This window comes from Dermacentor andersoni, chromosome 1 (assembly GCF_023375885.2).
Source record: "Dermacentor andersoni chromosome 1, qqDerAnde1_hic_scaffold, whole genome shotgun sequence".
NCBI lineage: Eukaryota > Metazoa > Arthropoda > Arachnida > Ixodida > Ixodidae > Dermacentor > Dermacentor andersoni.
This window is the reverse complement of record NC_092814.1, coordinates 22,082,009-22,099,063: the sequence shown is the minus strand read 5'-3', so window position 1 is coordinate 22,099,063 and position 17,055 is coordinate 22,082,009. Positions and strand designations below refer to the sequence as shown.

Below are 17,055 nucleotides of genomic sequence, written 5' to 3'. Positions count from 1 at the left end.
CGGCGTGCCTCAAGGAGGACTATTGAGTCCCAAGTTGTTCAATGTGACACTCATTGGAATAGCTGAAGTTTTACCTAAAACAATCTACCTCTCTATATATGCAGATGACATCTGCCTTTGGATGTCTGCGGTAACTCGCATTCAGGTTCGTGCGCTATTGCAGCGGGCAGCAACTTTGACATCAGCATACCTTCAAACACAAGGCTTGACTGTATCGACCGAAAAATGTACATTGATTGCATTCACACGTAAACCTATGACACCATACCCAGACTCCCTTAATGGACACACTATCACCAATAGAAAAACCCATCGATTCTTGGGTGTAATACTCGATCGAAATCTTTCCTGGAGCCCTCATTTCTCGTACTTGAAGAAAAAAGTGTTGATTGCTCAGGTACTGGAGATTCATGTGCGGAAAACGTGGGGCACATCTTTACACTCCATGCTTCGGTTGTACAGAGCTCTATTCCTAGGCTATTTACATTACATCCTTCCAGTGTTGTCCAGTACGTGCAAGTGAAATATTCGCTCATTGGAGAGCGTACAGGGCCAAGCATTGCGCACGTGTTTAGGAATTCCTTGCTGTGCATCAACTGCTACCATAATTGTGCTCGCCAAAGATAATTCCATCCAAACATACGTTGCTGTGGATTGTCTTTGAATGCATATCCTTCATCTTTCCTGCATCCGTGATCATCACTTGGCGTTCTTGCCATCGCAGAGATCGCGTGCAATGTTTTCTGAAGTTATAATCACCCATACAGATAGTCTTCCATTAGGATACATACCAGCAGCAAGGCTTTCATCTGGTGGAGGGTGCGGCAGTTACCATATTTACACGATTGTAAGTCGACCCCCCATATCGTGTGTGACAGGGGGAAAAAAAGCATACCTGAAAGCACATTCGATAGTGAAAATTTATTAATAGCTGGCATGGTTACTGGACTACTCTTCGTCACTTGTGCCATCGTCCTCACTGTTGCTGCCATAGTCATCGCTGCTACGGTCCCACAGCGTGTCGTCGTCCAGCGAAATTCCACATTTGGCAAACGACCGCACCACGGCATCTTATGTAACAGCAGCCCACGCCGAATGCACCCAACCACACGCAGCCGTCAGGGAGGCTCTCTTGACAGGTTCAGTTGGCATAAGTTCACGATCTTCTGCCGCTAGCCGCTCGTGCTTACGGGGGAGCAGGTCCTTAAAAGGCGAAGATCCGGGTTTGTTTCATGACCATGTCGCACTTCACGGGCAGGGACCGATCACGCATTTCAGCGACATACGCCACAAGCTTGGCCTGCAGCTCTGGAAAGCGTCCAGACTTCGGCCCGTGGGAAATTCTTTCTGCCGTCACAGCTGAAAATTTGGCTTCGCTGCGGTTGCCACTCTCGCACCACCCGTTCAGAAACATAGAACTTGCAGCCCGCTGCACAATGATTGGTTTCTTCGGCGTAAAGGATGGCAGCCCTCTTGAACGCTGCTGTGAATGAGCGCCGAATGTTTCGTGGGCCTGGAGCACTCATGATGACTCGGGAAGCATGGAAGTAGCATGTAGCCGGCAGTCAAGTCGAACGCGTCAAACTAGGAGTGACAGGGAAAGAGAAACACGTGAGCGGTGTCTGCTCTTCCATGAACTATTGATACTCTCTGCAAGTGCCGCCGTTCTGAGGGTGCCGCCGCGAATGGAACAGTGGTACTTCCATCAACTATTGACACCCCCCCATGAGTGTTGTGTGCACTGTAAAACTCTCAAAAATGTTGAAAAACTCTTCTGGAAAGCGAACAAATGCGCGGGATAGTGAAAAGCTACGGGTAGGGCCATAGAGCAAACACAACATAGTAGAGAGTTTTAGTTTAGGGGACGCAAGGCGTTGGGGCCCCTAGCGCTTGGGTGCGTTTGCGTTTGTGTACGCAAGCTGCAGTGAGGTCGCATGCGCTCGCAGCACCATCGACGTCTGATCTTTTCTGCGTTGTCATTTTTTAAAATATGAAATCAAGCATATGAAGTAAAGTACATAAAACTATTCTTATTGAAAGCAGTTAATAGAGAGGTTTAGCGTGTCCGGTATTCGGGTAAACGCAGGCGGACGCAGGTTGGGGCGTTGGGGCAGAGCCGTAAATGGCAGCGGCCTGCATGGTGCAGCCACCTGGTGGTGCAAAGCTCAAACAAAAAAACGGCTAATATTGCAGTAAGCAATTTTTTTTTACTTTGCTGCGGGTGTAAATTTTTGGCAGCAACACGATTACACCAGTGCCAAAAATTTACACCAGCAGCAAAGTAGAATAGACTCGGTTACAGTAATATTAGCTGTTTTTGTACGTTTGAGCTTTGTGCCACCAGGTGGATGCACCATGCAGGCCGCTCCCGTTTACTCCCCCGCCCCAACGCCCCGTCCACCTGCGTTTACCCGAATACCGGACACGCTAAACCTCTAATATATATAAGAACAATGTCTGTCGACACATGGCGAAAGATATATAAAATTATCTACCCACTAGCTACTCGTAAGTTCTCGTACACAGTGAGAGTCACGTAGGTAACGTGACTGCTTAGGGGCAGTGATGTTTTCGGCCGCCCCAACAATCCCTAACCCCAAGGACGCAAGTAGACGTAGCAGTCTGCGCATGCGCAGTACCGTCCCCCCTAGTTCTTGCGTATGCAAGCCGCTTGCGTCCCCTAAACTAAAAACTCTCTAGTAACTACGTTGTAGCTACCCTGATATCTCGTTGGTCTCGCTTTTTTGGCGGTGCCATGTTTTGGTTTCAATTGGAAGTCGACCCCTCCCCCCCCCCCCCAAACTTCAGATTTTCAAATTTAAAGAAATAGGTCGACTTACGATGGTGTAAATACAGTAACTTATATGGCATTTTGTGGTGGCATGACAGAGGGCAACAGCAAGGCAGGCACTCGCATCCCACCCCACTCAAAGACGACGACATGCAAGGTCAGTCAGGTGCATTTCTCTAACCCAGCTCTTCCTTCCCAATAACGGGGTTTCGAGCCATCTGGCGAAGTGCATGGCAGTTGAGTTAGGTGGCACTTGGTGTCGGCACGTCAGAGTACGACACAGGCACCCGCATCCCACCACGTTTATGGCTTATTATACTCGTTTATTATATTTTGATTATATCCTTAGTTGCTGACTATTTCTATATGCTCTCAGTTTGGAGCGGTATCATTTGATACCATTTTTATGCTCATACAACATCTAGGAGTCCCCTAACCGACAGTTTTTTTTCTGGACGTGGTTACAAGATTGAGATCTTAGATACGCCAAACCCCTGTGAAGTTGGCTAAGAAGACCTTGTTTTAAAAGAAATCCCCACCCGTGTGCTGCACCCACTTGTGTTCCTCACACGCCGCACCTCTAGCCTGTCTCCCTTCCACTGTTACGAAACATCAGTCGACAGCGCCAACGATAGCCCTCACTGGCTGCACCCATCAGAGCTATTGACACAGTCAACTGTTGTTTCGGAGAGGTAAAAAGGGAGATGAGAGAGGCATGCAAGAATGGGCGATTCTGGTGTGCTACGTGCGCGGCATGCAGGCAGGTGCGGCAGCTCGCATATTACTTTTTATTTTTTAATATTTTGCGTTCCTATTTCTTTTGTTGCAGATTCCTGGTAGCCAGATGAATTTGTTATAACCAGTAGTGTGGCATGGGAACGTTGTAGTAAGCGGTTTATTTTATCATAGAGCACACACATAAGTTGAAGGAGTGCTGGCTGCTTATTGTTATATCCAATATACAGTGAAACTTTGTTAAACCGTAGTTCGCCGGAGCTCGGAAAAAGTATGTACTAATTTGTAGTACTGCTTAACCGAAATAGCACGAGATCGCCCACTTACCTGTCAAAAACAGAACTCGAGAGAGAGTGCGATGAAAGGGGAAAAAACATGCAGTATTTATTCACTTCGCGCGACAAAACTGTTATTTTCGTTTGATGCTGCGGCAGCCTAGCGGTGACGACAGCAGTCTCAAACTTACTGGAGCTGCCAGCCAGCTTTTCAGCCAGCCACCTCTTCTTGGCGAACACTCGCATGGAAGATTCCTCGTTGGCGTTCCATGTTCACTGCGGGGTGCTGTTCTCGTGGCGACGATTGGATTCATGAGGCTGACGTAACGCGCAGCTTCTGCCACTCTCGGGCCTGAATCGCCCGTGCTGTCGCTTCCCGTCTCGTCCTCATCACTGTCACTAGTCGACACTTCGACAACAACAGAGGCAACGATGGCGAAAAGTCGAACCTCGTAGTCGACATCTCTTTACGGTCGCAGTAGCGCTGGTGAGCAACTTCTTCACATTCCAAATGCTACACACCGTAGTCAACAGTAGATCCCTGTCGCATGCCAGAGCCGACTTCTTCGTGTCACGTTCGATAGCACGAACGGTGTCTAATTTTTGATACATAAGCTATTGGATATATTCTGTGCTGAGCACCCCGTGTCTTTTTTTATCCGAGCTTCGGCATGACGCGAGTCATTGTTTGCACGAGGCCACAACACTCTGGCACGGCGCCGAAATTATGTTGATGTTGATGCGGCTTCACGTGCAAATGCACAGGGCGCTTGAAGGCCGTTCTTCTGATCTCTGAGGCTTGTTGTTCTGCCGGGCCACTTGACGAAGACGACGCACCGCCGTTTTTGCACGATGAAAAGTGGTAACACTACGTGTTAACCGATAAGTACGCAATAACCTGGTACGGTTTATGCGGATACAAAACACATTATGTTTCATGGCTGCTCAATCGGCTTCACATGCAAATGCACAGGGCGCTTGAAAGCCGTTCTTCTGATCTCTGAGGCTTATTGTTCTGCCGGGCCGCTCGACGGAGACGACGCACCACCGTGTTTGCATGACGAAAAGTGGAAACACTACGTGTTAACCGATACTTACGCAATAAGCTGGTACGGTTTATGCGGATACAAAACACATTATGTTCCATGGCCGCTGAGTCGAGCATTTGACTTTACTACTTTTAAAACAAAACTATTGTTTAAGCGGGTACGTTTAATGAGATTTTACTTTATTGTTAAGACCGGTATTGTTGTTAGTGGGATTGACTGTGAACTGGGCAAGCTATTGGATAGATTCTTGTAACTACATACAGTCGCCGACCGATTTTCCGGACTCCAAAAATTCGGACATGCCCGATTATTCGGTCAGCTTCGCGGCACCGCCATTCTCCCCATAGACCATAATGTATAACAACTGCCGAAAGTTCGGACACCTTGCAACCTCTCGTCTGATTTTTCGGACTCTCCTTGAGCCAACTCGGTCGAGAGCACCGTGCACCGACTCTGACCGGTGCACGGTTCGACTTGCTGAACGCCATTTTTGTTTTGAACGGAGCTTCCTTGCTGCCCCACGAAGTGGCGCTACTGGAAATCCCCGCTCATCATCATCGTTTCTGCGTGGTTCGATAGAGTGGCTCTGCAGCAGTTCCGGTTTCAGCTTAGTGAGCCATGTCAAGACAATCCAGCAGCTGATTTGTTTCTTCGCGCACGACGCTGCGAGCAGGCCGCGTTTTTTCATTTGTGTGACTGGTGTCGGCACGGCGGTGTTTGCTTTGTGTGCTGTGTCGAGGTTTCGGCGATCCAACGCGGCATACGGAAACATCGCGTCGAGTGTCTAATGGCGCCGACAGTGCCCGCGCAGACTGCGCTGGGGAATGCCGGCAAGCGGGTGCCGGGAGGCCTAAGATTTGTCGCCTTCCGATGTGCTCCCTACTGACGCGGAAAACGTTCTGCCGAGACCTGCGCAGTGGTTGCATTGCGATTCCGGACACCATCTCATTTGACAGTTTCACAGGTGCTGACACTGCTGTACTGACATGCGCAGAACTCGACGACGGCGAGATCATTTGTCAGGTTTCTGCTGCACCGCCGGACGATGACTCCGAGTCGGAAGATGACGCACCATGTGCTACGCTGCCGTCGCATGCGGAGCGTGCACAAGCAGTGACTGTGCTTTCAGCCGCGTATAGTGACCGTACGACCCTCTCTGAGATTCAGGCTTATCTGATTGCGCGTAAACGGAACAGCGTGCAACGGCGCACTCACGATTTCTTCAAGCTGACTGCCGAGCCTGAATAAGTGCGTGGAAATCAAGGATTTCATTTTTTTTTTAATCTGCTTTTTCGGACACCTGTTTATTCGGACATTCCCGCAGTCCCCGTGAGGTCCGAATAAACGGTCGGCGACTGTATAACTGATACATGCTTGTGAATTGTGGAAAAGCGAACAAATGTCCCTTTTGTGTTGTGTTCTTTTCGTTCATCCTATTTTTAACCCTTTTAATGGGTAGAATTATTTGTAGCTATCACAAAAACAAAGTGTGAAATTCTGAAAAACAAAAATGAAAGGTTTGAGAAGTTCATTCTCAAATTCCAAAATTTTATTGAAGTAGAAATACAGCAAGTAATGTGGTCGGGCGTATGCTTCCTACTGTCCGTCCATCATGAACACACTTGATAAAAAATCATTTATGCATTTTCGAAACATAAAAAATAGAGAGTTTTAGAATAGGGGCCCCAATAGTTTGGGTCCCCAAAGAGCTTTACGGGTGTTAGCGTTGCGGCACGCAGGACTGAAGAGTTCTAAAATAGGGCTTTGCGTTTGCGAATAGCGTCTTGCGCTGACAGCACCACTACGCGTCAAAGAAAAGCTATTAGAAATGACTAAATAAAATATACCGTTTTATGATAGGAATAGTAATTTTGACTTGCGTGTATTCGCGTTTAATTACAATTTAGAGGTTATACTGTAAGCAACGAACGATTCGTTGCGATTAATTTTGAGCAGACCAACTTTACGTGCCTTCTCCAGTCAAGCTTAGCCGTGTTAGGCCTACGAGTCATAATATCCACAATCGAATTCAGAGTCGGCGGCGTCTAATGAATCAATCTTCATAACACACGCTAGTTGAGAGAACGCGATAACCGCAGTCACTTCTCCTAGCTTGTGAACTTCACGCGTTACCACGAATCGAACCCAGTTTGGTGGTAGGTTAGAGCCATTGCTTTGATGGGTGCCGCCATGTTTGCTGACGCAAAGCTTTTGGGGCCGCTATTTGGGCTCCGCTAAATCGGTGAAATAGCGTTCCCAACGCAAAACCCAAACATAGTTTGCGTCTCGCGCATGCGCAGTGGCTTCGACGCTATTTCTTTGGGGCCCCAAACTCTCTAATCTTTACCCCCATTTATTGTCCTTGATTGAATGTTTCCTCACAAACCGCTCACAACACACTGATCGATAACCTCAAGTGGTCAAGTAGTCCAGTCTTGTCAGGTATTCTGCAAAACCCAAACGCAGTTTGCGTTCTCGCGCATGCGCAGTGGCTTCGACGCTATTTATTTGGGGCCCCTATTCTAAAACTCTCTAATGAAGGTTAATGTGTTTGACACAATACATAGGCAAGAAGGTACTGTTAAAGTTGTAGGACAATCCCACTGCTGGCATCCAGTTGTACGGTTTGTAGTCGGGCATGAACTGTGTGGTAGATGGCCCATGCCGTCTCCAACTCACCCATGCTTGGGACCTGGTTGTAGGGAGGAACTTGCTCTCATCGAGAACTAGGAGTACAGGATTTATTTACATATTTACATTAAAACAAGATACATTTCAACAGTCTAGCATGTCTCCCAAATGGAGCACGCAAGACGAAGCACACAGCTCCAAGCACCAAGCACCCCCCTGGCAGCCGACAAACTGCTGCTTGAAAAGCCTCTGTCCTCCCTAGATCCCTAAGGGAGGGAGAACTGCTGTCCAACCTTCGTCCAATCGGACCGTCCGCAGTCGTTCGGGCGTAGTCGAGCCGCCTTTGAGGGGGAGGGCTCACACACTCACATACGCACTTTGGATTCCCAGAACCCACCAATTTGAGTGGGTCCTCATAGCCAGGTTGTCACACTTGACCCCAGCCGGCGCCTCTTAATTCCAGAGCTGACATCTCCAGCAGCCGCCACGAGTGTCAGCAGACTGTGACGAATCCTGGGGCCCGAGGAAACGCACCGCAAAACACCCTTTGTTATAAAAGCTCTCTTGCTGCAAATAGACCATGAAGGCCACGGCTCCTGAACCAACAATACACGGTCCGCCAAACGTGCCCAGCCCTGCTGCGGTCGCCGACTCTCCGAAGGAGGCACGTGGTGGATTAACGCTGCCGTGGTCTCCAGCTCTCTGAAGGAAGTGCACGGTCGGTTAACGTTGTTGTTGTTGCCGGTTCTCTGAAGGACGCCACCCCCCGGGTCGATCGAAACAACTGCAGCGGGCTGAGACAGGTTTGCAGAGCAGTATCCCTGCAGGCTGATCGTAACAGTACACACTGAGCATTACGATGTTGATCTAATTTCACTTAATGTGGTACTGTCGTTAACCTAGATTCACACACAGTGGCACAGTGCTGGCGTAGCAGGTGTACCATGTTCTTTTTTCTTCTGCCTTTGTGCTGCAATTTCAGCACATTCGGTAGCGGGCACATTTTTCCAGCAAATGGTGACCCACTCCAGTAAGCTGGATGCTGATGGGCACATAGGGCTTGTTTGTGAAGTAATACACTGTTTGGTTTTTGCTATGGAAAGTCCAGTCTGAAGCTTACATGGCACACCGCAGTCATTTTGCTGATCTAGTGGAGAATGTACAAGTGTACAGTTGCTGGGGCAAGGAGAAAGTCGAAAGTGTGGTACCGAAACTTTCTCAACCATAGCTCTTCTTAGGCTGGACGAAGTGATCACTACCTCCCATGATTGTGTTGTGTCTAGAAACACTAGAGGGAGAGGGTAAGCTCGGCTTCGTTTCGTGATTGTTATTTCGTTTACGGTTATGTCATCCTCAGGGTTGTCTGACGTTGTGAACAGTGTCACTGGTTTATTGTCTATCCACTTCACTGCTGTAAAACATCCTGTAAAACAACCCAAACCTTTATAAACCTCATGAACTTCCCGAGCCTTACATACTTTTCGGAGATTTGAATGCTCACCACACGATGTGGGGAGACTCGCGATGCGACACGAGAGGCCGGCTAATAGAAAACTTTCTTGTGTCCTTGGGTGCGTGCCTCTTTAATAAAAGAGAGCCCACATATTAAAGTGTCCAACATAATTCGTACTCTTCAATAGATTTAGCAGTTGACTCTGCAACCATCTTTCCATATTTAGAATGGAGTGTAATAAAAATCCTTTTGGAAGTGACCACTTCCCTGTAACCCTAAACCTGATACAGCAATACAAATGCCCTCCACATATTCCTCGGTGGAAACTATCATCTGCCAACTGGGATCATCTTAAAGAATCAAGTTATATATCACAAGATTTTATCAGTGAATTTAGCACAGACGATGCAGTAGCATATTTTACCAGTTTTATAATAGACTCAGCAGAAAAATGCATCCCGCAGATGATTGGAAACCCATGCAAAGGACGAGTCCCCCGGGGGAACGATGACTGTATGCAGGTGCGTAAAAAACAAAACAAAAAGCATGGGGCATTCTTCACCAATATCCTAATGCGGGAAGCTTTATAGCACTCAAGCAGATCAAATCGCAGGGATGGAGGACAAAGGCAAACAAGGAGGTCAAGCTGGGAGAGGTTTCTTTCCGGTATTAATTCGTACTCACAGGCGGGGAAAGTATGGGATTGGCTGAAAAGGTTGAAACGGCAGCAAATCCATCTGTTGCCCTTGGTAAACAAACAACGAGACAGTCTGAAGGACCAAGCTGACCTTTTGGTGAGCACTTTAAGTGCGTTTCTAGCTCTATGCATTATTCTTTGTCTTTTGTGAAATACAAAGAAATGGAGGAAGGGAAGCCACTCAAATGTAAATGTAAATGTACCCCAAACAAACCTTTTGACCAGCCTTTCTGCATTGCTGAGGTTAAAGCGTCTTTAAACGAATGTCATAATTCTGCTCCGGGTCCCGACAGAATTATGTCCGAGATGATTAAACAAATTGCACTACTTGCACTCTTTTATACCCTCTGGGCAGCTGGGCATCTTCTATCCTCGTGGAGAGAAGCTATTGTCATCCCTGTGTTAAACCAGGGCAGAGATCTCTCTTCAGTAACGAGCTAACAAGTTGCGCTAACAGTAAGATCTCGCCTCAGTAACAAGTAAGCGCTAACAAGTTGCCTGTGCAAGTTGTTTGAAAAAAATGATAAATTGTTACCTTCTACATTAGCCCCAGTGGAACAAAATGCTTGATCCATACGGATTTAGAGAGGGCCGGTCAACAGCTGACCACCTCATGCGTGTTGAGGCCAATATTTGCTAATGCTTTTGTCCATAAGCAATTCTTTTTATCCATTTTTCTTTACATGAAAAAGGCCTACGACACCACGTGCAGCTACGGAATCCTCCGAGACCTGTCACGAATGGATATGAGGGGGAACATGCTGAACGTTATTGAAAGTTACCTCATGAAACGTACTTTCCGCATAAAAATAGGCAACGCACTCTCTCGTTCATTTACACGGGAAACTGGAGTACCCTAGGGAGGCGTCCTCAGCTGCGCACTTTTTATTTTGAAGTTGAACACGCTCCATTATTCACTACCTACAGGCATTTTCTATTCTGTTTACGTAGATGATGTGCAGATAGGTTTTAAATCCAGTAGCCTTGCAGTCTGCGAGAGGCAAGTCCAGCTTGGCCTAATGAAAGAATCCAAACGGGCAGACGAAAATGGGTGTGAGATCAACCGACATAAAAGCTCCTGTGTGATATTTCAAGAAAGAGAGGGCTGCACCCTGACCCCACTATCGAATTGCAAGGACAGCAGATCCCTGTGAACAAAGAACATAAATTCCTAGCTGTCATACTCATTTCAAAACTAAGTTTCATCCCCCACATCAAATACTTCAAGACAAAGTGCCTAAAAACAATGAACTTACTGAAAATTCTCTCCCACACCAACTGGAGCAGTGACAGAAGATGCGTGCTCGCGTCTAGACTACGGTGCTGTGGTGTATCGATCTGCTACACCGAGGGCCCTAAAAATGCTTGACCTTGTTCATCATTTAGGAATCCGCCTGGCCACAGGAGTTTCAGAACTTGCCCGGTACAGAAGTCTCTATGTAGAGTCCAATGAGTGGTCACTCCATCTGCAAAGGTCGTTGTCAAGTTTCATGTATTTCTTGAAAACACACTATAACCCTGAACATCCTTTTGACGAAACTGTAAGCAATACGACTTGTTCCACATTTCTTCACAGTCATCCAATGGTGAGGGAGCCTTTCTCGCGTGCGAAGAGCCTCAGCAAAGCAGTGGTTGTCCCACTTATTGATAACTCGCTACTGGCTCCGGCCAAGCCATTACCATTGTGGCTGTGGCAGCTGATAAACTGCGACACGTCTTTTGTAGAAGTTACAAAGAATGCCCCAGAAATACTCATAAAAATGCACTTCCTAGAAGTTTAGTCAAAGTACCCGTGCACACAGACACAGATGCTTCAAAGTCCCATGTGGGCGTTTCTTATGCCACAGTTGGCCCATCCTTCTCAGAATCGGGCTGTTTGCACCCGGAAACGAGCATCTCTATGGTGGAGGCCTATGCACTCTTGTCAGCTGTACGACACATCAAGGAAAGAAAACTAGAAAAAGGAATAATATTTTCAAATTCATTGAGCGTCGTCAAAGCTTTACATCTTACGAAAGTGCACTCTCTGTAAACAAAAAAAAATTGGCAACAGACTAAAATCGTGTTTTTTTCATATGTAGATTAAAATAAAGAAAACCTTCTAAGAAGCGATTGCTTTATTGTATTATAAATAAAAAACAATCTTAATCCATATTTACTCAACAAAAAATGAAAATATCTTTATGATAAGAGTGTTGGAAGTCAAGACCGGCCAAGACAAATGCCTAGCCAATCCAGAACAAGATGGTGGCGTGTGACGAGGCACCATTTGATCCTGCTAGAACAAAATATCAATGAGTTCTGTTCTGATTATTTCGTTAAACATGATTCAACAGCTAGAATGAACTTCTGTGTTTACGTCGGAAGTGCTGTAGTGCAAGATAAATGGGAAAAGGTAGTCAAGTTGCCTCAGTACGCGTCAATTTTCTCAGCCGAATGTTATGCCATTTCGGTGGCTGTATCAAAAATAGTCGAGATGAACATTCAAAACAGGATTATCTACACGGACTCGCTGAGTGCAATCACAGCACTGAAAACCAGAAACGTAAGGGAACCTTTAATAGGAAATATAATCCATAACATAATAACTGCTCAAACACAAGGACACGAAATTAAGCTCTGTTGGATACCAAGCCATCACGGAATTAGAGGCAACGAGAGAGCTGATGCGTGCGCTGCTCAAGCCTGCCATAAAGATGTCAGTACTGTAAATATACCCTATGCAGATTGCATGAAGTTAGTCAAAAATAAGCTTAAAGAAAAATGGCAGTGTACATGGAATAGCGAAGAAAATAACAAACTACATTTAGTAAAACCTATTCTGGGAGAATGGAGATCATGCAGGCATCAGGAACGTTTTACAGAAGTAATTTTATGCTGCCTGCGCATCGGACACACACACCTAACACATAACTTCCTACTGACAAAACAAGACAAACCCTTATGTGAGAAATGTGGAGATGAACTCACTGTAAATCACATTTTATTCTCGTCCACACAACTCGAACGGCTAAGGAAAAAATATTTTACTGTATTTTACAATGAATGCATTCCCTTCCATCCCAGTCTACTTTTAGGAGATAACCCACTTGTAGGAACTTCATCTGTTTTTAGTTTTTTGAAAGACGCAGCGATCCTAAACGAAATATAATATATCTCAGAACTACTAATTCTAAAAATTCTTACCCAGTTTTTTCACGCATCTTATGGTGCACCTCACCCATTTTCTCAGTCCTGAGAAAAAGGCTGAGGTCTCCATTTGATTTGTTGGGCTCCTCAGAGTCCTTGTCCGGACAAGGACTTTCGCTGAGGATACCCAATTTTTGAAATAAATTATACCATGTGTTAGGCACATGATAGCCTGAGTTGCTTATGTGCCATAAAACCCAATACAATACAATACAATACAACTTCTGTGTCCTTTTTCCATGCATTACATTTTGTATCGTTAAAACTGCTGGCGCGAGGCTACGCATTCGATCAGCAAAGTGCGTTCCGTGAGTGCACTCCGACCGGAGTACACTCTTCTGCGAGCACACTCCACTTGCAACGTTTAGATTTGGGAAAGTGCACTTAAAACCAAGTGCACTCTCCGTAAGTGCACTTAACTTGCCCGCTTGACAGGGGTATTACATGTACCATTCACATCCTGATTCTCAACCCTGACATTTGTAATGTTCTACCATCGGCACTTCATTTATACTGGTGCTCTTTGGCCATATCTGGCCCTCGCGCCAATACCCATACATCATCATCATTCCCTTTTGGATCGAACAGTTCCAACTGAGTAAAGGCATTCTTTGGCAAGCATTTATATTCAAAGTATAAAATATTTCCGTAGTGAAAGTTAGAATGCTGGAATATTTTTTTATATGCAATAAAGATTAAATTAAAAATTTCCAAAGCTGTATTTAATGATAATTGAAACAAATTTCAGGTAGCCTCTTGAGCTTAAATTATTAGAAGTCAACCCTGTTTAGTTGATTAATTTCACATGAGCTCTGTGTTTACACTACAACTTTCTTGAACCAGGGTATGGAAAGTGCACAGACTGCAGCTCCTGTGAAGCGACCACCAGCCAAACCTCAAGACAAGTCAAAGCCAGTATCAAGCACACCTGTTCCAGGCACGCCATGGTGTGTTGTGTGGACTGGAGATAGTCGTGTGTTTTTCTTCAACCCAAGTACTCGCACGTCTGTGTGGGAGCGGCCTGCAGAATTGAAGAAGCGGACTGATGTGGACAAAATGGTCCAAACGCCTCCAGTTCAACCTGAAGTAAAAGGGCAAGGTAAACATTTTGTTTTCATAGGGTCTCTTGTATATTATTCATTGTATTGCTATACACATTCCAAGCCAGAATCCACTCGAACCTCGTTATAACAAAACACGATATAAAGAAATAATGGCTATAACGAAGTAAACGAAATTCCCCTTGAAATTTCCTTAGACATTTTGACAAACAAAAATTGTCCGGCCAATGGATATTACGAACTATATTCATCTCTAGAACCAAAAAATATCCGACCACTGCGTGTCCAGTACATCGCTTTCTGCGGGGTTTGGCGCTCGTTCGCTGCGGCAGTTGAAAACTCACATTTCCTTGCTTTAAATACGTATTGGGCAACACTGGTCTTTCCCACCACCGCATGTAGCTGCACACCTGCTTGCGTGCAGGTGCCCAGCTACACTTCTGTGCAGCTGACTGTCACACTTTTCCATTGACCTCTCTCTTGCATGTGCCTGGCTGCGCTAGATGTGTGGCAGTGCGAAAGACACTCGGTGGTGCATTCACTTATAGTGCATGCTATGCTGGCAGGAGCAGCTGGATGTGGCCTCTGAGATCTCCCCGGCGTAATCTCGGTGGTCACGTGCATGCATGCATGCGCTTAACTTCACCCTCTCCCTGCGGCGTGCCATGCAGGCAGGCAGCTGGGCGTGGCCTCCAAGATCGCACTGGCATTGGTGCAATCCTGGATGCCACGAGCCTGCCAAGCCAAGCTGGCACAGCGAAGTTCACTTGCTTCCTTGATCATGCACTGCAGCGCTGTGTTGTGTGCCACATGCTGTTCAACCGCGACGAGCCAGGGAAAGTGGACGCAGAAAGAACATCACAATTGAACAGAAAGCAGCTATCTAAAGGTTGCACCAGCATGTTGTTTTGTTGATTATAAAATTATTAAACTTTAATTATTAAGATGCTTTTGTTCTATTAACATTTCATTTCATGCAGGGCCGTGTAGCTGTACCGCGGGCTGCACATCTGTCTTTTTTCCATGTTTTCGATGCGCACTCCATTAGGTAGAACGTTACTTTGTTCTATATAACAAAGTAACGGATATTACAAAGTAATTTCAGCTCCCTCTTCAACATCGTTACAATGAGGTTCAAGTGTATTTTCATTAAGTTTGCTAGTATAACTGCTACATACTTGTCAACCCTTCATCTGGAATGTTTCTCCTGGTGGGCTCCAGATGTGTTGGAATCGGGAGTGACTGATGATGAGTAATTGATGAGTCTAAATTTTTTAGGAATCTGATAAAACTGATTCACTAGAAGTGTCATTACTCCACAAGTGGCTAAAGTAAAGCTTGTCAACACGTTGCTGCATGCACATATGTTTGATTGCATGCAACCTGGTCAGTCTGTATTTTGAACATTGTCATGCTGTTGCTACAGGCAGCTGAAAGTACAATCAGTGCCTGTACCAGATCTCAATTGTTCAGCAACTTACACCAGGGGTCAACCACACTCTACTAGACGAATAATTGTGGGTTTCTTTGTTGCCACTGTCATTGTTTGGCATTTTCCTTGCTTCATCAATGACCTCATTATTGCAAACAAGAAAGCAGAACAGAAGCATGTGGCGAAGGGTTGGGACAAAATCACTCGGATAGGAATGGCAGGCTTCAAAGCGCTGCGAGGCACCGATGTTGTCATTTATGCGGTGGTGTCGTCTGCGAAAGTAGCTGCTCAAACTTTCATGCACTCTGTTCCCTTTTTACAGCGAAGCTGTTAGTGTAACTAGAAAACCTTGAAAACATACAGCAAAACCTCTTAATTCAACCCTCATTACTTGGAAAACTGGATAATTATCTGAGGCAGCAGAAGCTTATCCTCGGGCCCTGACAGGTGTATGAATCATTTAATTTATTTTATTGCATCAAACTCATTAATTTGGCCACACAAACTTTGAAGTGTGGAGCGCTGCAAATGTGTGATTAAAAAAAGGCAAGAATGGTGCTCGTGTCTGAGTGAAATGAAGCAGGGGAGTCTGCATTACCATGTTCATCGGCGTAAAATGTACGGGAACGACAGGAACGAATGCTTTGTGCCTCTTTTTGCACTTATACCTTTGTTCTTATGTTTACTGCCGCACTTGATACAGCAATGGCCATGTGCCTTCGGATCTTTGTAGTTGCCATGCACGATCGTGTCGATACCGATCATGGTTTCATCTGTAGTGGTTATGGCAAATAGTAGTTCCGTTTTGACTCTGTCTGTGTGTGGGCTGTGTGCCGTTAAGGGCAGTATTCTTGGGCGATCACTTTTAGAGATAGTTTCGCTTTCCCAAGATTTCGGAAGGCTTAGCACCGGGCATGTCTTCATGTACAGCCTACAGCGTTTCTGGCACTGTGCCAAGTTGGCAATCTCCGCACAATCCCAAGAATGCTGTCGGCCGTATACCTTCGACACAGCCAGTGCCGACTATCACAAAATCTCGCAAAAGTGAAACTATAGTGAGCTCTCGTTAAAACGAACTTCGTTAGCCAAATTCTCCTATATAACGAACAGCTTGGGAACATTTCTTTGATTTTCCATAGACTCATTGCAAAAAAGAAAAAGTCCGCTTAACAGGAACCGCCTCAGACTTACTCTTCGGTTAAGACGAACATTCGAAGTGACCGCCACTGCTACCGATCCTGGAGGCTAGGCGCGTGCGCATCAAGCCTTCCTACTTGAGGCCTGTGGTGCACATCACTCATGGACAGAGGCGAAAATAAAAGTATGAAAAAAAAAATAATAAGTGGTGCTTCACGTCGTGAATGCGGGTGACGCGCAAGTGTATAGGTGCTATAGCGCACACGAAGCTATCAACCCTTGGTGTGCCTAAATGCCTACACTGTCCACATCGCAGATCATATTCAAGACTGGGCTCGCGTGGCCGGGCCATACGCAGCAGCCACCAGAGTAGAAAGCCCCCTTCGTAAACATTCACTTACTATCTCAATGAACAAACATGGTGTCGGTGCGTACATAAAAACTTGATGAACACATCACACTCCATGACCATGGAGACTTGCTGTCAAAACACTGGCATGTGGAACCGCGGGGGCAGTAGCGAGCGAAGTTACCTTCGTGCTGTCTATTGCTTCAGTGCAAACTGAGCGGCGACAGCACAGTGCATGCAAAGCTACGAGCCATCA

At 46.0% G+C, this 17,055-nt stretch overlaps 1 protein-coding gene across 3 annotated transcripts in view; it reads left to right on the top strand.

Annotated features, from left to right (window-relative positions):
* LOC126545442 (transcription elongation regulator 1) overlaps positions 1 to 17,055 on the top strand; it is a 354,732-nt gene that overhangs the window by 189,207 nt on the left and 148,470 nt on the right. For all 3 annotated transcript variants that reach the window (XM_055061241.2, XM_050193319.3, XM_050193318.3), the window contains exon 9: positions 13,664 to 13,919. In XM_055061241.2, the coding sequence (XP_054917216.1) occupies positions 13,664 to 13,919 (256 nt within the window). The remainder of the gene's footprint in view (positions 1 to 13,663; positions 13,920 to 17,055) is intronic.